This window comes from Talpa occidentalis, unplaced genomic scaffold (assembly GCF_014898055.3).
Source record: "Talpa occidentalis isolate TD23 unplaced genomic scaffold, MPIMG_talOcc4v2.1 talOcc4.14, whole genome shotgun sequence".
Classification (NCBI taxonomy): domain Eukaryota; kingdom Metazoa; phylum Chordata; class Mammalia; order Eulipotyphla; family Talpidae; genus Talpa; species Talpa occidentalis.
In genome coordinates, this window is record NW_023601433.1 from 22,104,189 (window position 1) to 22,129,321 (window position 25,133).

A 25,133-nucleotide genomic window follows, 5' to 3' on the forward strand; every position below is an offset into this window, starting at 1 on the left:
TCCCCATGCAATTGCAACCCCCTTATTTTGACCCCAATCCCTCCTTTCCCTGCCCCCCCATAGTGTGTCTCTGGTTCATAGTTGTTTGTCAATTTTGATTTTTTTCTTTCTTATAGTTATTCTTTTTTCTGGTCCCTTATTTAGGTTTTCTAGATTCCTGCTATGAGTGAGACCATCCGGTATTTTTCTTTTTCTTTCTGGCTTATTTCGCTGAGCATGATCCCTTCCAGCTCCATACATGTTGCTGCAAATTGCATGTGTTTATCTTTTTTGAATGCTGAGTAATATTCCATGGTATATATGTACCACATCTTCTTGATCCAGTCATCTATTTTTGGGCATTTGGGCTGTTTCCAAAGCTTAGCTATTGTATATTGTGCTGCTATAAGCATAGGGGTGCAGGTGCCCTTTGGAATTAATGTTTCTGTGTCCTTTGGATAAACACCTAGGAGTGGAATTGCTGGATCATATGGAAGCTCTATCTTCAGTAGGTTGAGGAATCTTCACACAGCTTTCCATAGTGGTTGGACCAGTTTGCACTCCCACCAGCAGTGCAGGAGAGTTCCTTTTTCTCCACATCCTCGTCACAAGTTTAAAGTCTTTTGAAGAGGCCTGTATTTTTCCTTCCCATAAGTACCTGGGGAAAAAATCTGGTACTTTTTCTCCTCTCAAAGATTAGAAACATCTTACTTTGTAACTGGGCAAGCAAATATGGATTGATTTAAGTTCAGCACTCTAGTGGGGAATGCTTTGCTACATACATTAAAGCTGGGTTTCTGTTACTTTGTAACTTATTGACTAATTCCTTTAATCAAGTTCATTAAAGGACTTTAATGAGTTTTCAGTGTAGTTTAATGACTTTTTCCTGATGCCCTCCTAAAATAGTACTTTTTAGCATTTTTTCAATAACTTTATAATCTTCAATTAGTTTATCTTCACAATACTCCATGAGGTTAGACAAGAATTATTCCATTTTTATGGACCTAGCAGACCTAGTGCAATGATTTTCATACAACAGTGCACATCCAAATCATCAAGCTTATTTCTTAAAAGGGAAAATTCTTGTGTTCCAGACCCAAGAAAACTTTGATTCTATAGGTTTAATTGAGCCTTAGTACCCTTAGGACTCTCTACTTTAAATGAGTAGTTGGTAGGAAATCTCACTTTGAAGAACATTATCTTAACCCACAGATCTCTATATATAAGGGAATCTAATGCGTTTTTTTTCCTTAATATGGCAGACTCTCTACCTTGATTTCAACCCTACAAAATTACTTTCTTGTTACATTTAAAATAGCTTCAGTGCTAGATGATTGTAGGGTCAGGACTGGACACGGTGCAGGTTTTCTGATCCCATGCAGACCGGGTAAAGGAGGAGTCAGAGTCCTCAGTGGTTTTTGCAGGTCATTTATTGGGATTCACCAGGCATATGGCAGGCAGGGGTGCTGGCTGGGGGACTGGGAGGCTGGTAAGCCTCCCAGCCCCCAGCAAGTCTTCACTCTATCTGGGCTCTCTGGTGTTCGTTCTGCTGTTTCTCGGCTTCTCTTTCGGCTTCTACTTCGGCTTCTCCTGGCGTCCCCGTGACGCCGCCCTTAAAAGCACAGTCTTAGCCCAGGTGTACCCACTCCAGGTGCCCGCTATCAGGCATGCATTCAGGATCACAGGGTTCCCTCATCTATCCTGATGGCGGGAGGGCAGAAAAGCCTGACATTTTTCCTCAACCTACAATGTTATATAACACATCTCTTAAACACAATAAACTTAGAAATTTAAAATTACCTAATGGGAAACAACTCAAGAAAACGAGAACTGAGAGGTAGATGAGGAACTGCAGCCAACTTTCACCTGGAAAGCATTTGTTAAGCCAGTGAATTTTAGTCTCAGTTTTTATACCCTCAAGTGGCATAATATAGGAGACAAAAGACCTGAACCTGCTTAATTTATGGGAGACAGCCCTACTATGACAGGATCCCAAAGAGCAATACCCTTGGTGCAAGAGTAAATTAGACTATGAGGAAAAAAGCTAACTCATTTTGGCCCTGAATGGAAATGGGGTTATGAGTGGTAATGGAGGAACTATCCTGGGTCCATGACCACAGGGTAACATGATAGTTTATAGTCCCAGGAGAACCTAATTATATAAAATAAATAATAACATATCTAAAGGGAGATATATAAAGTGATACCATAATAAAAGAGGACTTTAAAACCCCTCTTTCATCAATGGATATAGCATCCAGACAGAAAATTAATCTAAAAAATTTTCCCTAAACAACACATAAGACCAGATGGATTTAACAGGCATATACAGAACATTCCATTTAAGGTTCCCAGGTGGACTAGTGGCTAGGATTCGGTGCTCTCTCAAAACATTCCATTTAAAAGTAAGAGAATATACATTATTCTCAAGTGCACATGAAATATGCTTCATGAGAGAGCATATGTTGGGTCACAAAATAAGCCAACAGTCAACATCATATTCAATGGTGGAAAGATGAAAATGTTTCCTCTAAGATCAGGAATAAGACAAGGATGCATATTCTCACTATTTTTATTCAAGTTAGTATTGGAAGTCCTAACCAGAGCAATTAGACAAGACAAAGAAATAAAAATCATCCAAATTAAAAAGGAAAGCAAAACAGTCATTATTTGGAAATGACCTCATACTATATATAAGAAACCCCAAAGAACTTCTTAGAACTAATCAATAAATTCAATAAAGTTGCAGGATACAAAATAAGTACACACACTAATAATGAACTGTCAGAAAGAAAAATTAAGAACACAATCCCCTTTACAAGTATATTAAAGGAATTAAATACCTGGGAATAAGTTTAATGAGGGAGGTTATAGACCTATACGCTGAAAACTATAAGATGTTGATAAAAGAAATTGAAGAAGACACAAATAAATGGAAAGATATTCTGTGCTCATGAATTGGAAGAATGAATAGTTTAAACATCCATAACCACCCAAAGCAATCTACAGATTTGATACAAACCCTATCAAAATTCCTATGGCATTTTTCACTGATATAACAAAAAATCCTAACTTCCGTATGGGAACCATCAAAAAAAAACCCAAGTAGCCAAAGCAATCTTAAAAAAGAACAAAACTGGTGGTACCATACCCCCTGATTACAAAATATATTACTATACTACAAACTATATTAACTATAAGACTATAGTAATCAAAACACCATGGTATTTATTTTTAAATGGACATAGATCAATGAAACTAAATAGAGAACCCAAAAATAAATTCATCCGCACATGGTCAACTCATTTCTGGCAAAGGAACCAAAATATACAATAGTGAAAAGATAATCTCTTTACTCTCTTTAGCCACATGTAAAAGAATGAAAGTGGACCACTATCTTATACCACACATCAAAAATAACAAAAAAAAATTAACACATCAAAATTGATTAAAGATTTGAAATTATGACCTAAAACCATAACACTCTTATAGGAAAAAGTGGTGGTAAGCTCCTTGACTTTGGTCTTGGTGATGATTTTTTTTAATTTAACACCTTAAGCAAAGGCAATCAAAACAAACAAATGGGATTACATTACAAAAAACTTCTGCACGGCAAAGGAAACTGCCAACAAATGAAAAGGCAACCTACCAAGTGGGAGAAACATTTGTAAATCATACATCTAATAAGGAATTAATATCCCAAAATAAGGACCTCATACAATTCAACAGGAAAAAGAACATTCTGATTATAAAATGGGCAGAGGATCTGAATAGACAATTTTCCAAAGAACATATACAGATGGCAAACAGATACATAAAAAGGCACTCAACATCACAAATCATGAAGGAAGCACAAATTAAAAGCACAAGAGAGCTCTCACATCATTAGAATGCCTGATATCAAAAAGACAAAAATAACAAGTGCTACCAAGGATATGGAGAAAAGGAACTCTTCTGCACTGTTGCTGGAATGTCAATTGGTACAGTCACTATGGAAAACAGTATGGAAGCTACTAAAAAAATAAAATAAAAGTAGAGCTATCATGATCCAGCAATTCCTGTTCTGAGTATTTATCTGAAGGACATGAAAACACCAAGTCATAAAGATATACACATCCCCATGTTTATTGCAACATTCTTTACGATAGCTGAGAAATAGAAAAACTTGTATATAAAAAATGGAATGTTAGCCATAAAAAGAAGGAAATCTAAGGATTTACAAACATAAATGGACTCCGAGGGTATTGTGTGAAGTGACAGAAATCAGACACGAAAAGACAAATACAATCTGATCTTACTTGTATGTGAATTCTAAAAAAGTAAAAGAATCCATAGATACAGAGATTGGTGGCGACCAGAAGTGGGTGGAGAGTGGGGGGCAGGGAGAAAATGACTAAAGGTAATCAAAAGGCCCAAACTTCCAATTACAAAACAAATTAGTCCTGGGATGTAATGGACAACACGGTAACTATAATTAACAATATTGCATTATATATTTGAAAGTTGCTAATGAACTTTGCGTGTTAGTAATATAAGCAGCGTTTGTTTCTTTTGTTAACCATTCTCGTCCATTTACTATTGTTCTATATGTGTCTTGATATTTAAGAAGGGGTCACCTACATTCCTTGACTTGTGCTCCAATTCTAAAACCAACAACAGCAGCAGTCTTTTCCTCCGCTACCATTTGTTCATGTCTCAACAGTTAGAAAAGGTTCTCCACTGTTAATACAGGATAAATCAGCCTATCTCAAGGCCCTTAACTTTGAGGACCTTGATCTCTTCAAAGCACTTTGTGTGTGACTGGTACGCTCAAACTTTTATTCCTCTGAGGTCGTAAAAGCACACCCTCAGTTTACCTGCATTTCAATTTCAACAACCTCAGCTCTAGAAAGCCTATAAAAAGCTACAATTTTGCAGATCATCTGGATTTTTCTCATGAGGGTAGAAGCAATGTGCTTTGGCAGCTTTCTGCAATCCTAAACAGCAGTGGAAACTCTACTTAATATTTAATAAAAAAAATTTTTTATTTTTTTTATTTATAGAGGCATGTTTTATTTATTTGTTTGTTTGTTTGTTTGTTTTGTTTATACATGCACTGGGTACAGTCAGAAGCGCGGGAGGGTGAGATAATTCACCAGAGCCAGAGTGGGGAGCAGAGCAGGCAGAAGGACCGAAGTACACTGCTGAGGGGAGCAGCGGGCGGCAGGAGAGGTCTGCGCACCATGTGGGACCCTCCTCCGGTGGCAGGGGAGCAGCCGGGGATCGAACCGGCGCCGCAGAGGCCGCGGGCAGCTTCGCAACCCAGCGCTCAACCGCTGCACCACCGGGGAGGCCCAATAAAAACTTTTTTAAAGACAAAAAGAAACAGCACTGATCATGTGGGCAACAGAGTAAATGCTAATCACGCAACTGAGAAGTTAGTTAAAAGACATCCAAGTACACAGGAGTAAAGATAAGACCTATGATTGATTTTTGATTAAAAATTTACTTTGGATGTTTTTACCTTTGATTAAGTACTTTCATGCTAATATACAAAGATATGATTCCTGGCAAAATACTCCCTTTTCCTCTGAAAGACTGGCATATTTGATACCAACTGGTAAACAAGATAAATGGTATCCAGAGTACCCTTAGTGCCTCTGATCTTCATTACCAGAATTAGCACAATATGCATGGTCTTGTTTAGTGTGCGTTTACAAACTTGAGGCCAGCCAAGAATGAGGGGATTTGAAGACACTTGGGTCTCAAACAGCAATCATTTGGAAAATGTGTCTTTGGTTTCCTGGTTGGGTCTGTTTGAGGTGTCCCAGAGGTAGGAAAAAACAGAAAGAAGATTCAAAAAACAACACTGCCTCCCTGTACCAGCGTGAAGGGTAGGCCTTTCACTGCTGGTATGTTGGCTTAGCTGTTCAATTCCCGGCAACAGTGCTGTGGAAGGGATACATCCCCTGCACTCGAGTAAAAGTGGGGTGCCAGATGCTGCCTGCTCCATGCCAAGGTCTAAATGGACTCTAATTCTAACACAATTCAGTAAGACTCACACTGTACCCCACTGGAGTAACACCGAAGCCAGCTCACAGAGGTTTCATTTATGAGGTCACACAGCTGGTAAGTAGCAAAACAAGGATTCTACCTCCTTTGAAGTTCTGCTCCTTCCAGGCACCAACAGCTTCTGTCCTGAGGAAGCACAAGTCTGATGTTTCTAGTGTCATCCCAGGAACCAGGTCAGTTTGGGGGGGTGGGGGGGGGCATAGCGTATAATCCTGTAGCCAGCCCATTGGTCAGTCAGATTTTCTGTGGGGGTGTTTTTGGTCTTCATCCATCCTCTTTAAAATCCTCAACAGTGGCTGCTTCTTCAGAAATTGTAGATCACTAGCTTGATCCAAACCCTCAATTATGAAATGGATTTTTAACACCGTGATCAGTGTCACCCTGCCTTTAGTGAAAGAGCCCCTGCCAGGCCCCTGAGCTCCGCGCTCTCCAATGCAGGCCTCCTGGTACATCTGTAGTCGGACCTGGAGCACAGGCAGAGCTCGCGAGCTTTAGGCTGACTCCTAGGGGCTACCAGATATCTAGCCCACATCAAGTTAGAAAAAAAAGCCCCTCAAATAGGAGACATTGCCTTGTCCCAGCTTTGAAGTTCTCTGCTGCCCAAGACATGAGAGTCAGTGCTGTGAACACAGTTCTGCGTTCCTCCAGGTCTGAGGGAGCGGATGTGTTCGCAGGCACCCACCTTCACAGTCTGTGCCTAAAGACAGCTTAGGAGTCAGCTAACCCCTGGAGGGACAGTCCCTCCAGAGTCATCAAGGCTTCACATGTCAAAGCATCAGCAACATAGAAAAGAAAAGGGCATGATTGTACGACATAGGATCTGGCACCCTCCTGCATGTATGTTATATGTCAATAAAGTGTGTGCGACAACCAATAAGTATATAAAGGAATGTTTTTAAAGTCACTCTGACATTCTGAGAGGGTTTGCTTGATTTCTCAGGATCTCAGCTGAGCAGATAAGGGGTAGCAGAGGCTGCAGCTCCAACAGACAAGCCCCACAAAGCCTGGGTGAATGACAAGGGAACTTCTCACTCTTTAGCATGGAGAGGGGACGACTCTGTTGACCACTTCTAAAGAACGATTCTCCATGCCCAGTCCCCATCCCACCCCTCCCCACCCTACCCAACACACACCCCTCCTTCCCTGCCACTGGGGTCTTCCTAAGTTTCCTGGGGATGTGTAATTGACTAAGGATGTTGCCCTAAAGCTGTGCTGCCTTCTCTGAAGAATTCTCTTCCCATCTAAACCCAAAGCCCACACTTCCCTGCTCCCCAGAGGCCTGAGCTATGGCTGAGCCTTCTTTCACTCTTTTTTGTTTTTTTAATATTTTATTTTATATAATTCTTACATCATTTCTTCATTTTTGCACAATGTATGCATTTTCATTTTGGTTATATTCCCCATACAATTGCACCCCCCCTTATTTTGACCCTAGTCCTTCCTCTCCCCTTCTCTCCCCCCGCCCCCCATAATGTGTCTCTGGTTTATAGTTGCTTGTTCATTTTGATTTTTACTTTGTATTAATTAGTCTTTTTCCTGGTCCATTATTTAGGTTTTCTAAATTCCTGCTATGAGTGAGACCATCCAGTATTTTTCTTTTTCTTTCTGACTTATTTCGCTGAGCATGATCCCTTCTAGATCCATCCATGTTGCTACAAACTGCATGTGTTTATCTTTTTTGATTGCTGAGTAATATTCCATTGTGTATATGTACCACATCTCTTGATCCAGTCATCTATTTTTGGGCATTTGGGTTGTTTCCAAAGCTTAGCTATTGTAAATAGTGCTGCTATAAACAAAGGGATGCAGGTGCCCTTTGGAATTACTGTTTCTGTGTCATTTGGGTAAATGGTGCTGGGAAAACTGAGTCGCTACATGCAAAAGAATGAAGCTTGACCACTACCTCACACCATGCACAAAAACCAACTCAAAATGGATTAAAGAACTAAACATAAGACTTGAAACCATAAAATACGTAGAAGGAAATATAGGCGAAACACTACATGACATGCACCTCAAAGACATCTTTACAGACACATCACCCAAAGCAGTGATAGTGAAGGCAAAGATAAACACCTTCTTTCACTTTGATGGGTATTCACATGTGATGACTCCTGGTGAGTCTGGCCAGTGCCCTGCAGCACCAATACAGGAGTTGCACAGTCAAGACTGAAGGAAGATTTGGCTCTATGCATGAACTTAGATGAGTTCATTAACCATGCCATGCTTCAGTTTCCTCATCTGTAAAATGAAAATTATGATATTAAATTTCATAAGCCTTACCTCATAGTGTATTAAAGGAATTACCACAGCTAGAATGGAGAACATAGAAAGTATTATGGAAATGTTATTTGGCATACATCATTATACTGTCTTGTTCAATTTATACAAGCAGATCAAGTCCTCAGTTTTCTTTCTTTTGCCTTGAACATACGTCATTGGACACTTACTGAGCCCACACTAAGTGCCAGGACTGGAGCTCATCTCTGGAGGAGACTTCTCAGCCAATCACATCAGCAGATGAACAATAGCAATCATTTGTTGAACATTTACTAAATGTCAGATCACTTGTAAAACACTTGGCACAAATGAGCTAACTTAATTCTTGCACATCATTACAGGATGGATATTATTAGCCCCATTTTATACATCAGGAAAATGAGACTTGGAGAGGGGCAGAGCTTGCCATGTCCACAGCTATGCATAGCCAGGGGGAGAGGGGAAGTGGGGCTGTGAGGTGGGGTGGGGTGGGCAGCAAGCACCATCCTTCCAACAGCTGACCTGTAAGCACTGCACAGAGCTCTCTGTGATGCATATCAACCCAGTGGACTTTACCCAGAAGGTGAGGAAAGCACAGATAACATTTCCAAGAAACATGATTCCTGACCTGAGGTTTGCGGGATACCTAGGCATTCGCTGGCAGAAAGGTAGTTAAGATAAAGGTGATCTGTTCAGAGAAAAAAACACATGCACACAGTAGAAGCGCAGGATGGCCACACACCTGTGTCTGTGAAATATAAGGCATGGTGCTGGAGAGAGGGAAGGTTCAGGCCATTCTCAAGAAGATTTAGAAGAGTCCAGAATTCATTCTCAGGGTTTATTTCTCTCATTTGGTCCACCCTGGCCATTGGAGAACCAAAGTTCCAACCAGAAACATGAGATACTTCCTGCCACTTACCTCTTCAGATGCCATGGGTCAAATCTTGAAACCAAACATTTTTATTTGGCTTTCATGAAAAAACCCAAATCACTCTGTCTTTGTGGGACCAGATGTTCCTTAAATCCAACTGCATCTCCCAGTTGCATGGCTCACCACGAGGCAGGATTCTGCTGGCGACAAAGAGAGGCAGAGGGCAAAGGTCACCTAAGCCCAACTCCCTCTGCAAATTAATCCAGGCATCACCATGCCAACTCACTGCCTGGTAGCCACCCCAGCAGCTGCAGCCTGTTAGTCCAATGACCTCTCCCTCCTCCTGGTTCCCATCCATGGAACCAACACAGGGAGGAGGAGAATGTTTTGTTCAGATGCACACTCTGGCTTACGCTGCCTCTCCATTCAGCACCCAGCTCACCATCTACCTGGAGCTGACATAGGCCTGCCTCCCCTCAGAGAGGAGACAGGGCTCCATAGCACATTGTCTGCCCTAATCACCCAGTAGTGCCCAAGGCACTTATGGTTCAGAGGGACAGCGTGAGCCAGGGCCCTCTGGGTCTGTAAAGCACAGCCAGAACTATGAGCTGCTGCCTCACTGACCTGAGACCTGCTGGCAGGTCTTGGATAGGACATATGGGGAAAGTTAGCCTCTTCCAGCTGCCACTAGCCACATATAGGTTTTCACATATCTCAGGATAATGAGCACTAGACTTTTTCAAGGAGCTTTCATATATTTGTCTCATTCAATCACATGCAGGAGGGGATACAGGCATCACAACCACACAATGTGCTTAAAACCTCTGCTGCCTCAGCAGGCAGTTAGAGACAGAGCTGGAACTGTGCCTCTAGTCTCCCTGGCTTCCAGCCTCATGCATTTCCCCCTATCGCATAGCCACATGTAGATTCTATTAGAATGCCTATGTTTTCAAGTAGTGACTATCTGTGTGTAGCCAGATATCCAAAAGACATCCAAGAGCTAATCCATAGCTTATGTGGAACGTCCCACAGTGACCTTCATCAAATGCAGTGGCTTAATCTCCACAGGAGAAACCAGGATCCCTGCTTCCAAGTCCTGGTTTGTCTAAAATGTTTTCACAACAGCTGGGAAAAGGAACTCACTGAGGTTGACAGAATCTCCTTCATTCTCACAGACCGGGTAACAAAAGGGAGAAGAATCTGCCAGAAAATGTCAGGTGAAGGGCGTATGGAGAAAGCGATTCGATACTGCTGGAATCAGGGGCAGTTTTTGTTTAAGGATAAGAAATCCACACAAACTAACTCAAGCAAAAGTTGTCTTCTTTAAGGTACAGAGCAATCGAACAGAACCTACCTGTTCTGTTGGAGAACAGATAGAGTTGGGCGTTGAGGTAGTGGGAGAATGAGTGGCAACCCTGTTCTCTGTCTTGTCATCTCTCATCCCGACTCCTCTCAGTGTCCCAGCTTCCTTATCTTCCCTATATTTTGGTTCCCCCCACATGCTCCTCCATAACTTCCTTCTACTGGTTTCTACTCCCCCATAATTTCCACCTACTGATTGCTTTGTCTCCCTGGGCCTCATCACAAGGCTGGGTTCTATCTGTATTTGGACCACACAGCTAGCCACATCACCCCTAGACTTAGTTAGGTCCCATTCCAGCTTCTGAGGGTACCCACTCCCACTCCATTTATGTGAATTCAGAGGGACCAAGTCACATGGGATACTGTTTAAATCCACCCCTTCAGTAGAGACCAATTCCATAGAACCAAGCCTAGACAGTCTATCCCATGGAGAAAAGGCAGAGCCTCACTTCTAGAAGCCACTAAAGAAGCAGTGGGTTAAGGAGCACTAGAATATGGGTTAGAACAATGGATATGAATATGGGAGAGAACAGGATACAGAGTCTATTAGACTACATTCTCACTGAGGAAGTGATCTAGAGCAGTGGTATATAATAAACTTGAAAAGGTGAATCATTCAAGTAGAGCTAAATGCCTCACTGCTCAACAAAACTTAGTGGAGAAAAGTGCCACCAGATTCAATGAGAAGAAAGCTCTGCTTTAGATAAGACTCTAAGAAGATCCTGAATGGGGACGTGGGACACCTGGGTTTCAATTCAAGCTCTGCTATTAATTTTCCATATGGCAGTCCCTCCTGCTTTATGTAGCTAACTCCCTAACCAATTTTCAAGATGCCAGAAAGTTCCTGCTCAGTACATCCTTGGAATCTTCTATACACTCCCATGATGGCAACTTCACATTGTCCTGAAATCATTTGCTTACTCTCTGTCTTTATCTCAAGAGAAATAAGTTTCTCCAGCATGGAGTCTCTGCTTTATCCAGTTAATCCCTTGGCATTGCTTCCACAGTATTTGACATATAGTCAGTCCTCAATCAATGTCTTTTGGCTGTCCTGATTTTACAACATTCTTATCTGTGTAGCAAATAAAGGTGAGCATGTTGCTGCCCAACTGAAAACATTGAGACCTCTTGTGCTAGGAGCAGAATCACCATTTGACAGGAACTGCAGGGACAGCCCGTATTCTAGACCACAACCAGCCCCACCTGGGCCACTGGTCTCTCCACCAGAAATATTAGAAGAAAGTACTTATCTTTAAACTAGAAATCAATATAGCTATGCCACTACCAATGATTTTCAAGGCATGTTTTATTACAAAGAGAAATTCTGGGTGTGAAAACAAATAGCAGAGTGATGTCAGCAAAATGGCAGAACAGGAAGCCACAAGCTCTCACTCCCATCCCAAGAGAAACATTAAAAAAAACAAGCAGAAACTGTCAGAACACATTTTATAAGGATTCTGTAAAACAGTCAAAAGATTACAGCAAAAATGAGTACTGAGTCAAGTAAAATTCACATCAAAATGATGGGAAAGTTTCCTTGTTATTTTTCCTTGTTATCTCCTGTGTGACAACAGTCTAAAAAATGGTAACAGTGTTACAGTAACCAGTCTTAAAACAGCACTTGGTCTTCAAGGGGCAACAGTCTGAAGACGACAGCAAGCTAAGGAGACAACAGCCCAAATTCCCAGTTTGGTATAATTTCCCTGGTTCTACGGGAGGGCAGCGTACTTCACTTGCAAATTATTTATAAGTCACATACATCTGAGCTACATGTCTCTTCTAACCTATCTGGGGGCTACATGAGAACTGATACATGACAATTATCTCTGTTTGGCCTAACTCAGAAGTCAGACCTAAAGAGCTCAAAAACATTTCAAACTAGGGGCCTCCCTGGTGGCACAAGGGGTTAAGCGCAGCACTGTGAAGCTGTCCACAACCACTGTAGCATGAGTTCGATCCCCAGTTGGGGAGGTGACCCACATGGCACAGCAGACCTCTCTTGACTCGCCCACTGCTCCCGTCAGCAATGTATTTCAGTTGATCCGCCTGTTCTGCTCCCCACTCTGTCTCTGGTGAGTCCTCTCACCCCCCTGCATCTCTGGCCTTCACCCCAGTTCTTGTATGCTTAAATAAATCTTTAAAAAAAAAATTTCAAACTGAAAGAACAATCCTCACATGCTTGGGAAAGAGACTACAGGCCAACACGGAATAGACAACCTAAGGAAAAAGCTGTAGGGAGTTGCTCTAGGAAGTGAGGACATTCTAAAGCAACCAGAGAATTAATAGATACATGCATGCCAAGCACAAAACACACTTTCAGGAAAGACTTGTGAAGATCATAAGCTTCACCCTCGATCTGATCCCTATGCACAGGACAAGCCTGGCTAGAAGCTGAAGGAGAACCCAGGCACAGAGCCACTTTGCAGAATGGGAGAGCTCCTAGCATTCAAAGAATTCCCTCTAAAAACACCAGCTGAACACAAGCTAAGGAACAGAGACTTCAGTGACCACATCAACAGCCATACAGTCTTTGAAATGATACTTTGGTAATATCTAAGCAGACTACTACAGTTTCTGACACCCCAAAAATGTCAAATCTGGGGAAATCCTGGGGAAGGCAAAGAATCTGATATCCAGTGTTAACATATTCCCAGTTTTCACTGAAAAAAATCATAAAATATACAGAGAACATGGAAGCATGGTTCAGCCAAGGGAGTAAAATTCACAGACAGAAAATCCCTGAGGAAGGTCAGAAATTGAACTTAGTAGACCAAGATTTTTTTTTAATTGTCTGGAATGTGACCAAAACTTTAAAGGAAAACATGAACAAAGGACAACAGGGTATCAGAAAAGCAATGTATGAGCAGAACAAGAACATTACCAAAGAGACATTAATTATAAAAAAGGAAAAAGAAATTCTGGAACTGAAAAGTATAAATATAAAGTTCACTAGAGAGCTCAACAGCAGATTTGAACAGGCAGAAGAAAAAAATCTGCAAACCTGAAGATAGGACAATTGAAATTATGGTGTCTGAGAAGCAGAAGAAAACAATATAGAAAAGTGAACAAAGCCAAAGGGACCTGAGGGATTTTAACAAGTAAACCAACGTACACAATATGGGAGTCCCAGGAGGAGAGAGAGAGAGAAAGGAGCAGAAAGAATGTTTGATGAAATAATGACTGAAAACTTCTAAAATTTCATAAAAACGTGAATCTTCAAATGCAAGAAACTCAACAAACACTAGTAGGAAAAGCACTAAGAGACCCATACTTGAAAACATTATAAGCAAACTGTCAAAAGACAAAGAGAAAATATTAAAAGCAACAAGAGAGAAATGACTCTCAATTTTTCCCATAACCACACTAGAGATATAAGAAAAACCATAAGAAAACTAGGGACTAGAAGATTTTAAGGCACTCAGGAGGGCTTCTATCACCCTCTCTATTCTCTGTCTTCCTGAACATTAGCTTTCTTCTTCTCTTACTCACAGATTGGCCTCCACTGCTATTCCTATCTATATGGCAGAAAATGTGGTCAATGATATTAAACACATTTGCATATATTGCTGATCTCTCTCTCTCTCTCTCTCTCTCCCCCTACCTCCCTCCCTTTCTTCCTCCCTCCCTCCCTCCTCCTGCCCCTCCAATTCCTAAGAACACACATTTGAAAAGTATCCACTTGTAATTCTTCAACTGTAGCTTTAATAAGGAACAATAATTGCCCTGTAATTAGCTGCCTCCTCCTGGTCCAATTACCCACAACCAGGGAGACAGGCTCACATAATACATATAGCTACAACGAACCCACCATCACTACTGTGTGGCTTTGATGGGTGAAAGAGCAGACAAACCCAGAGGTGATGACTATGGTAGGTAGAACAATCAGAATATAACCAATAGGGCCTTCCCGGTGGCGCAGAGGTTGAACGCTGGGTTGCGAAGCTGCCTGAAGCCTCTGCAGCACCGGTTCGATCCCTGGCTGCTCCCAGGCCTCCGGAGGAGGGTCCCACATGGCGCGCAGACCTCTCCTGCCGCCCGCTACTCCCCTCAGCAGTGTACTTCGGTCCTTCTGCCTGCTCTGCTCCCCGCTCTGTCTCTGGTGAATTTGCTCACCCTCCCGCGCTTCTGACTGTACCCAGTGCTTGTATAAATAAATAAATACTAAAAAAAAAAAGAATACAACCAATAACACAGCATACGACAGGTTAGCTGTAAGAAAGGGTACAGAACACCACACAGGAGGGGGCCCTAGAATCTACATAGTATAGACAATCAGGGAGGTGCCATGTGGAATACAGTAGATACAAACAAGGTTGAGCTATTTTGTTTGTTTTATTTTCTAAGGTCAAAACCAAGAAAGACTGTTCTAGCAAGATAGACATGGGAAACATAGAACCTCAGTTCAGTCAGAGGGAGCTGGAAAGAGTCACAGTTCAAGTTCACACAGCTGACTAATTTGTAGATTGAGTGCTAAGCCTACATCTACCTAATTTCAAAGTCCAGGCTCTCTCCTCTACTCATCACTACAACTCTTTGGGTGGAAGCCAGCAAATATTGTGCCAGTCTGAGCAAGTGTGAAAAAGAAAAACTCATAAAGTTACTTATTTGTTTGCTGATATAATCATGCCTGTTCTTATAAAGCTTCTAAGAGGCATATAACAATGCATAATTTCCAAAAATTATTTAATAAACATCTGTCATGTAGCAGTCACATGCTAAAGTTTTTATCCACACTGTTACAGTTTATCTCAATCACCCTTTGTAATAGTTACTATTACTATCATCTCAATTTTTGGGGGTTGACAAAACTGGATTTTGAGAGACTTTAAGCAACTTGCACATTATGACACAGTAAGTGGCAATGCTAGAATTCAAGTCAAGTCTGAGTCCTTATGTTCTTAAATGTTAGGCTAAACAGCTGAATAGTCAAGGTAAAGAAAAACATTATCAAGAAATTACAGCCTGATTATTTCCTAAAATTATATCCTATGTTGTCTTGATTAGAAGCCAGGAAAGAGCCCAAAATATTAAAACATTCCTAGTAGGCAAATCAAAAAATGACAAAGATGAATCCTAAGAGCCCCAATATCCTTAAGACAGATGCAAATTTAAGATAGCCCCAATTTTTCTGCTACTGAGAGAATTTTACCCATGAGTCATGGGTGATATCCTGAAATTTTCTTTGCAATAAATACAATGATGAGTTTTAGAACTCAAGCACTTGCAATGGACACACTTAATTTCAGTCAGCATACAGCCACTAAGTAGAAATAGAGCCCCAGAGAGAGATGTAGATTAAAATTAAGAAACTAAGAAAGATTTACCTGGATGGATGGTCACCCTGCATAGTAGACTAATTTGGCTTTGACCAACACTATCTCCTAAACATTATTTTTAGATGTTAAAAAGTGAAAGTATGAAAACTTATTTTAAGAGCAATATGTGAAAAACAAATTTATATGCCAATGCTATTTTGTGTTCTCTCAATTGTTTTAAAAAACAAAAACGGTGATTTTACTGTTTAATTGCAAATAGAAAAACATGTTTATAATCTAATAAGCAATGACCAGTGTCTGCAATCAGATTACAGATAGAAACAAATGAGGCAGCTCCCTTTAACATATAGTTTTGATCATGCAATACAGAATTACTGCTTAAAAGACTTTCATCACTTTATAATGGAAATAAAACATCTTAAAAATGAAGATTTATTAGATATAGAAAGAAAGCAATGTGAATAAAAATAACTTGGAATGAGGTAGAACTGATGAGGAAGAAGTTAGTACAACATACATCAAAATATATGAAGATGTCAAAGTATTTCTTTGAATGTCAGTCAAGTACTCAGCATATAGCTTATAATAGAGAACAAAATATTCAGATGTTTCTATTTAAGTCAGGAATGAAATGAAAAACTAAAATGCCTACTGCCATAAAGTGAAGAATTCACAATTTGGCTCATCAAGCAGTATCACTGGATTTCAACATAAAAGCAAAGCTATTAAATCCATGTGAGAATCATCTGTGGTAGTTTTTGCTCATGAAATGGTTTTCATAATACAGATTTAAATTAGTGGTGGCTAAGATGCAAGAGTTCCACAAAAGTGGATTGTACTGAGTGCAAAGTGGTAAAAAAAAAAAAAAGTGGAAATATTATTAGTGAAATGGACTGAAATCTCTATAAAACTAATTACAGAAATGAAAAAAATTCACTAGAGACAGAGTTGGCACTCTCCAACCAACAGAAAGGAAGGAAAAAAAAAAAACTAAAACAACCAACAAGAACAAACTACGCATCAAACAGGACTGTGGGTGGAAAGGAACTATTTCAGCCACCGCACCCTGTGAACTGGAACTGTGGAGAACCGTGCAGGATTCACCACTGCGGAGGTGAGCCAATGGCTCCAGGTGCCATTGGAGAAAAATAAAGAGTCCAGGAGACCTACAAATAACCCAAGGCCAGCCAGTAAGCTTGTGCAGAAAAGCAGCACACTTGAAAAGCATACTCAGATCTGGGCTGCCCAGGTCCCCGCTCCTGTGACCTAGATTTGCTGGGAGACACACGGGGGTCCTCACTGAGGTGAATGTCCCTCACCGAGTAATCAGAAACCAGGCACCCAGACACGGGAGCAGGGTGCAAAAGGAGCCATTTCTGCAGACACTGAACTGGGCTACAGCCCGCGTCCTGGACCTAAAGGCTTTGGGAATTGAGATCCAGGGCACGAAATTTGGGGCGTGGGATCCCCACGACGGTGGGGCACAAGGCAGACACAGCACCCCCACACCGTTGAGACTCTCCACACCACTCCCACTCTGTTCCCCCAGACCCACAGGCTTAAAAATAGTTCCCGAAGGACACTAGGAAAGATCTCTGGTGCCCCCTAGCGACCAGAAAAAAATCACCAACACCCTATAGTTGGAAACCAGGGATCACAAAAACACCCTCAGGCACTGAGAGAGGATGGGCCATGCAAATGGGGGTAAGAAGGGAAATAAGGCGTGGAGCAAGACCCCCTCCTGGACCTGAGAGCTAGGCACAGGATCCGGGGCATCGGACATGCAACAGCAGCAGGCACTGCACAGGGTGACAGCCAGCGTTTTGGAACTGAGACCTAGAGTGCAGACTTCAGGGCGTGGGATCCATACAGCTGCAGGCACAACACCTGGTGAACACAGAGCAGACAGAGCACCTGGCTTGAATAAGAGCCCCTGTGTAGAGGTGCTCCCGTGTGCCCCCCCTTCCACTACTCAGAGAACCACTGGGAAAAAGCACAGGTCAGCAAGTACGGGTCTCTGGCGCCACCTCGTGACCAGAACTAATCACCAACTAGCTGATTCCCTGTTGTAACTGAGTAAATACAGAGGGAGGGAACTGTAAGGGACAGAGCCCAGCAACACAGCATCAACACCCTGGTGGAGTTTTGGCCTACCAGTGTTGGTCTCAGTCTGGTAAATAGTTTCCAACACCCCTAAAGGAGCACCCCAAAGAGATGCCCGCCAACACCAGTGGCACAACGTCCCAACACATAGAACTAATTAGCAAACAAGAGGGAGAAGAAAAAATATAAACAACCCAGCAAGCCAGCAGGAGGACACACCACAAAAAGAAACACAGTCACCAGAGCTCAACGATGACATGGAAGAACTTCTCAGCCTATCAGACAGAGAATTAATAATCATCCTGATTAAAAAGCAGAAAGAAAACAAAAAGGAAAAAAATGAGTTGAGACAATCACTGAACAGAAGAATGAAATTGAGACCTTAAGAAAGGAAAGAAAAGAAACGCAGGAGATAAAAAAGATTACTAGAAGAGATAAAGAACTCTGGGAAAAGCAATGAAAACAGGATCAATAAAATGGAAGAATGGATCAGTACTATAGAAGATACAGAAATAAAAAGACCCAAAGGAGAAAAGGAGAGAGAAGTGCAAATGAAGCAGTATGAGGAGACTCTTAGACAATTATCAGACTCCACGAAGAGAGGAAATGTAAGAGTTATAGGCATTCCAGAAGGTGAGGAGAGAGACAAAGGAACTGAGAAATTATTCAACCAGGTAACTGAAGAAAACTTCCCAAGCATGATAAAGGAGATAAATATAGACATACAGGAAGCGAGAACTCCCAATTACCATAATGAAAAGAAAGCTATGGCAAGACACCTAATAGTAAAGCTTGCAAGAGTCCAAGACAAGGAAAAAATAATGAAACTGGCAAGGGGGAAGAAACAGATAACTTATAAGGGAAAACCAATCAGGTTAACTTTTGACTTCTCTGAAGAAACATTACGGGCAAGAAGAGAATGGAGTAACATATTCAGCAAACTTCAAGACAGCAAATGCCAACCAAGAATACTTTACCCTGCAAAGCTCTCCTTCCTCTATGAAGAAAAAATATGGACCCTCTCAGACAAACAGAAACTCCAGAAATTCATTACAACTAAACCACCACTCCAAAAAATTCTACAAGAAGTCCTAAAGCCAAAATCAACAGAGGAATGAACAAGAAGAACAGAATAAAGCAAGGAATAAAATCACAAAAAAGAAAAAATGGCAAACACAGATGCCAACATATCAATATTAACTCTAAATGTAAATGCATTAAACTCATCAGTAAAAAGACACAGAGTAGCAGACTGGATTAAAATACAAAATCCAACCTTCTGCTGTCTCCAGGAAACACATTTAACCACAAAAGATAAACACAGACTGAAAGTAAAAGGGTAGAAAACAATCCTACAAGCAAATGGACCAAAAAAGAAGGCAAGGACAGCCATACTTATATCACATGAAATAGACTTCAAATTAAAAAAAGTAAAAAGAGACATAGATGGACACTACTTTATGATCAAGGGGACAATACATCAGGAAGGTATAACACTCATCAACATATACTCACCAAATGAAAGGGCACCAAAATATATTAGACAATTATTATCAGCTCTGAAAACAGATATTAAAGAAAATACATATATAGTGGGGACTTCAACACCCCACTCTCACCAATGGACAGACCAACAAGACAAAAAATAAAGACACTAGAGCCCTAAATAAAGACATGGAACTCATGGACTTAACGACATCTATAGGACACTGCACCCAAAAAAATCTGAGTACACATTTTTCTCAAGTGCGCATGAATCATTCTCCAGAATCGATCACAAACTGGGCCACAAGACAAACATCAACAGATACATTAAAATCAAAATCATTGCAACTATCTTCTCTGATCATAAAGGCATCAAGCTAGAAATAAATCATGAAAAGAAAACAAGGAACCTTCCCACTTTATGAAGATTAAAATCCACAGTAATGGAAGACCACTGGACTAATGAGATCAAAGAAGAAATTAAAAAATACTTTCAGTTGAATGACAAGGAGGATACCACTTTCCAGACTATATAGGATGCAGCAAAAGCAGTAATAGGAGGAAAATATATAGCAATACAGGCTCACATCAACAAACAAGAAAGAACTCAAAGAAACAACCTAACCTCACATCTCAACGAACTAGAAAAAGAACAACAAAAAAACCCTAAAGCCAGTAGAAGAAAGGAAATAATAAAAATCAAAGCAGAAATAAATGAATTAGAAATTTAAAAAAAATCCAAAAGATCAATGAAACCAAAAGTTGTTCTTTGAAAAAAATAAACAAAATAGACAAACGTCTAGGAAGGCTCACAAAACACATATAAATAGGATTATAAATGAAAGAGGAGAAATCACAACAGACTCAGTAGAAATCAAAAGAATAATAAGGGATCACTATGAACACTTATATGCAAACAAATTTAACAACCTAGAAGAGATGGAAAAATTCCTAGAACGATATAAACATCCAAAGCTGGACAAAGAGGGCCTCCCCTGGTGGCACAGCGGTTGAGCGCTGGGTTGCGAAGCTGCCCACGACCTCTGCAGCGCCGGTTCGATCCCCGGCTGCTCCCCCGCCACCGGAGGAGGGTCCCACATGGCGCGCAGACCTCTCCTGCCGCCCGCTGCTCCCCTCAGCAGTGTACTTTGGTCCTTCTGCCTGCTCTGCTCCCTGCTCTGGCTCTGGTGAATTCTCTCACCCTCCCGCGCTTCTGACTGTACCCAGTGCTTGTATAATATAAATAAATAAATCTTTAAAAAAAAAAGCTGGACAAAGAAGAAATAGAACAACTAAACAGACCAATTACAAGCAGCGAAATTGAAGCAGTAATCAAAGCCCCCTAGACGGCTTCACAAATGAATTCTACCAAACATTCAGCAGTGAATTAGTGCCTGTCCTACACAAACTCTTTCAAAAAATTGAAAAAGAAGGAATACTATCAAATACATTCTATGAAGCCAACATTACACTAATACCAAAAGCCAACAAAGACAGCACAAAAAAAGAAAATTACAGGCCAATCTCCCTAATGAACACTGATGAAAAAATCTTCAACAAAATCCTTGCCAACAGAATCCAACAATGCATCCATAAGATAATTCACCACGACCAAGTAGGATTTATTCCAGGGACAGAAGGATGGTTCAACATCCAAAAATCAATGTAATCCAACACATAAACAAAAAGAAATATAAAAACCATATGATAATATCAATAGATGCTGAGAAAGCATTCGACAAAGTACAACACCCATTTATGATAAAGGCCCTTGAAATTCTTGGGATACAAGGAACATACCTCAACATCATAAAGGCCATATATGACAAGCCCACAGCCAATATCATTCTCAATGGTGAAAAGCTGAAAGCAATTGCATTAAGATCTGGAACAAGACAAGGATGTCCACTCTCACCACTGCTTTTCAATACAATACTGGAAGTCCTAGCCAGAGCAATAAGACAAGAGAAAGACATACAAGGAATCCAAATAGGAAAAGAAGAAGTCAAACTATCTCTATTTGCAGATGATATGATAATATACATAGAGAACCCCAAACACTCCACAGAAAAACTAATTAATCAATCAGTTTAATAAAGTGGCAGGATACAAAATCAACGAACAAAAATCAGTAGCCTTCCTATACACAAACAATAAATCTGAAGAAGAAGAAATCAAGAAAACCATTCCTTTTATTATTGAGACAAAAAAATCAAATACTTGGGAATAAACCTAACAAAAGAACTAAAGGACCTATACAAAGAAAACTATAAAACACTCTTAAAAGAAATAGAAGTAGACACAAAGAAATGGAAAGACATCCCCTGCTCATGGATCGGAAGAATTAACATTATCAAAATGGCCATCCTACCAAAAGCAATTTACAAATTCAATGGTATTCCAATTAAAATTTCAATGTCATTCTTCAAAGAAATAGAAAAAATATTGATGAAACTCATATGGAGCCACCAAAAACCTTGAATAGCCAAAACCCCTCCTGAAAAAAAAAAGAAGTGAATGGAAGCATCACTCTCCCAGATTTCAAACTGTACTATAAAGCCATAATAATCAAAACTGCATGGTATTGGAAACAAAACAGGCACATGGACCAATGGAACTTAATAGAAAACCCAGAAATAAATCCACAGATCTATGGTCAACTAATCTTTGACAAAGGAGCAAAGAATATGCACTGGAGCAAAGAAAGTTTGTTCAATTATTGGTGCTGGGAAAACTGGGTCGCTTCATGCAAAAGAATGAAGCTTGACTACTACTTCACACCATGCACAAAAACCAACTCAAAATGGATTAAAGAACTAAACATAAGACCTGAAACCATAAAATACATAGAAGGAAATATAGGCGAAACACTACATGACATGCACCTCAAAGACATCTTTACAGACACATCACCCAAAGCAGTGATAGTGAAGGCAAAGATCAACAGCTGGGACTACATTAAATTAAAGAGCTTCTGCACAGCAAAAGAGACAATAACCAAAACAAAGAGAAACCCCACCGACTGGGAGTACATTTTTGCACCCAAACTAATGATAAAGGACTGATCACAAAAATCTACAAAGAGCTGATGAGACTCAACAAAAACAAAGAAAATAATCCAGTCAAAAAATGGGCAGAAGAGCTAAAAAGAAATTTCTCCAAAGAGGAAATACAAATGGCCAACAGACATATGAAAAAATGTTCAACGTCACTTGCAATCAGGGAAATGCAAATCAAAACTACAATCTCACACCAGTAAGAATGGCACATATTAAAAAAAACTAGCAACAACAAATGTTGGCGAGGATGTGGAGAGAAAGGAACTCTCCTGTACTCCTCGTGGGAGTGAAAACTGGTCCAACCACTATGGAAAGCTGTGTGGAGATTCCTCAACATACTAAAGATAGAGCTTCCATATGATCCAGCAATTCCACTCCTAAGTATTTACCCAAAGGACACAGAAACATTAATTCCAAAGGGCACCTGCATCCCTATGTTTATAGCAGCACAATTTACAATAGCTAAGCTTTGGAAACAACCCAAATGCCCAAAAATAGATGACTGGATCAAGAAGATATGGTACATATACACAATGGAATATTACTGAGCATTCAAAAAAGATAAACACAAGCAATTTGCAGCAACATGGATGAAGCTAGAAGGGATCATGCTCAGTGAAATAAGCCAGAAAGAAAAAGAAAAACACTGGATGGTCTCACTCATAACAGGAATCTAGAAAACCTAAATATGGATCAGGAAAAAGAATAACTATAAGAGAAAAAAATCAAAATCAACAAACAACTATGAACCAGAGACACTCTTTTGTGGGGGGAGGAGGGATTGGGGTCAAAATCGGGGTTGCAATTTTATGGGGAATATAAAAAATGAAGAAAAAAGTTCACTAGAGAAATATGTGTTCCTATATCCACTTTTAAAAAAAGTAAAACTTTTATTGCTGTGACAGATGATAAAAAATATATATATTGATGTTTAAATTATGGTGCTAATTTTAGGCAAGTTCTTCAATTTACATTTTGACTAAAATTCATACAATTGAGTGAAAATATTCTTTTTTTAAAAAAAGATTTACTTATTTATGTAAAAAGAACTGGGGTGCAGGCCAGAGGTGTGGGGTGTGAGAGGGTTCACCAGAGACAGAGTGGAGGAACAGAACAGGAAGACTGACTGAAATACACTGCTGAGGGCAAGACAGGAAAAGTTTGCCTCACAACATGGGTAGCTCCCTGGCTGGCCAGGGATCGAACTCGTGCTGCAGAGGCTGTGGACAACTTCATAGGTCTGTGCTTAACCCCTTGCACCACCAGGGAGGCCCCTGAAAATGCTCTTTTCTTTTTCTTGTAGCCTCCTTCACACATGTCCTCATAATCACGCATGAATGGTTTATGAATCCCTACTGCACCACTGGACTGCAAGCTCCTTAAAGGCAGACACAGCTTCCCTGTTTTATCCCAGCACTTAGAACTCTGTGGCTGAGAATTGCTGCTAAAGAAGCTTTTGTTAATGAATGAATAAATGACTTTTACATGCAGAAATAAATCCCCTCCAAAAAATCTGAAAACAATGTTGCCCTCTGGGAATCAAACTAACTATAAGACATACTAAAAGACATAGTTATATGTAAAAACAACCCAAGAGACTACCTATGTATGTGAGAATAAGGAAATTAGGAACTCCTAAGTATAATCAAGATATGGAATATAGGATCAGGAAGTCATGACATAAATATGATTGCAAATGAGAAAACAGAAGCTTAATTTTTTATATGTTGCTGGGTGGTGAGGAAGGGAAATATGTAACAGAACAGAATCTGGGAAATAAGGGGGTCAGGGGAATTTTTAGTTTCTCTGACTTCCTTACCAGTAAGAAAGTAAGGTACATGAGGACAGGTTTGTTTGTTTTTTATGGATGGATGGATGGATGGATGGATGGATGGATGGATGGATGGATGGATGGATGGACGGACGGACGGATGGACAGGTGGGTGGGTGGGTGGATGGATGGATGGATGGATGGATGGATGGATGGATGGATGGACAGGTGGGTGTGTGGGTGGACAGATGCATGGATGGATGGATGGATGGATGGATGGATGGATGGATGGATGGATGGATGGATGGATGGATGGATGGATGGATGGACAGGTGGGTGTGTGGGTGGACAGATGCATGGATGGATGGATGGATGGATGGATGGATGGATGGATGGATGGATGGATGGATGGATGGATGGATGGATGGACAGGTGGGTGGATGGATGGACAGATGCATGGATGGATGGATGGATGGATGGCTGGATGGATGGATGGATGGATGAATGGACAGGTGGGTGGGTGGGTGGACAGATGCATGGATGGATGGATGGAGGGAGGGAGGGAGGGAGAGAGGGAGGAAGGGAGGGAGAGGATTGGGAAGAGGGAGGATGGGAGGGAGGAGGAGACAGAGAGGGAAGGGTGGATGGATGCAGGGGTGAACGGTTAAAAGGATTTAAAAGGATGGACAGACCATTCATTAATTCATTTATTCATCTGTTGAAGAATTTCTCTCTGTTAGTCTATCATGATCCTGGGGAGAGAAACAGAGGTTCTGTTTGACATTTGGTAGATATTTTGGAGAGCTGAGTCACCCAGTTTTACCATGGCTCAGTTCAGGTAATAAGCATTTGTTGGGCACTTACTATTGGATAGTTTTCAAATTAGATGAGGGTGTTCATTAATATAGGCTGAAAAA

General features: G+C 40.7%; 1 protein-coding gene across 3 annotated transcripts in view; it reads right to left on the minus strand.

Annotated features, from left to right (window-relative positions):
- The window catches only part of URB2 (URB2 ribosome biogenesis homolog), a 100,851-nt gene that overhangs the window by 33,734 nt on the left and 41,984 nt on the right, over nt 1–25,133 (minus strand). The window contains exons 11-12 of one of the 3 annotated variants that reach the window (XR_008551708.1): nt 9,209–9,357; nt 8,111–8,271 (exon numbers count right to left, since the gene is read on the minus strand). Coding sequence is in view for 1 of the 3 variants with exons in the window: in XM_054694848.1 (XP_054550823.1) it covers nt 9,340–9,357 (18 nt within the window). In the remaining 2 variants the exon portion in view is untranslated. Of the gene's footprint in view, nt 1–8,110; nt 8,272–9,140; nt 9,358–25,133 lie in introns of those variants that run through there. The other 2 variants (XR_008551709.1, XM_054694848.1) reach the window with 2 other exon arrangements.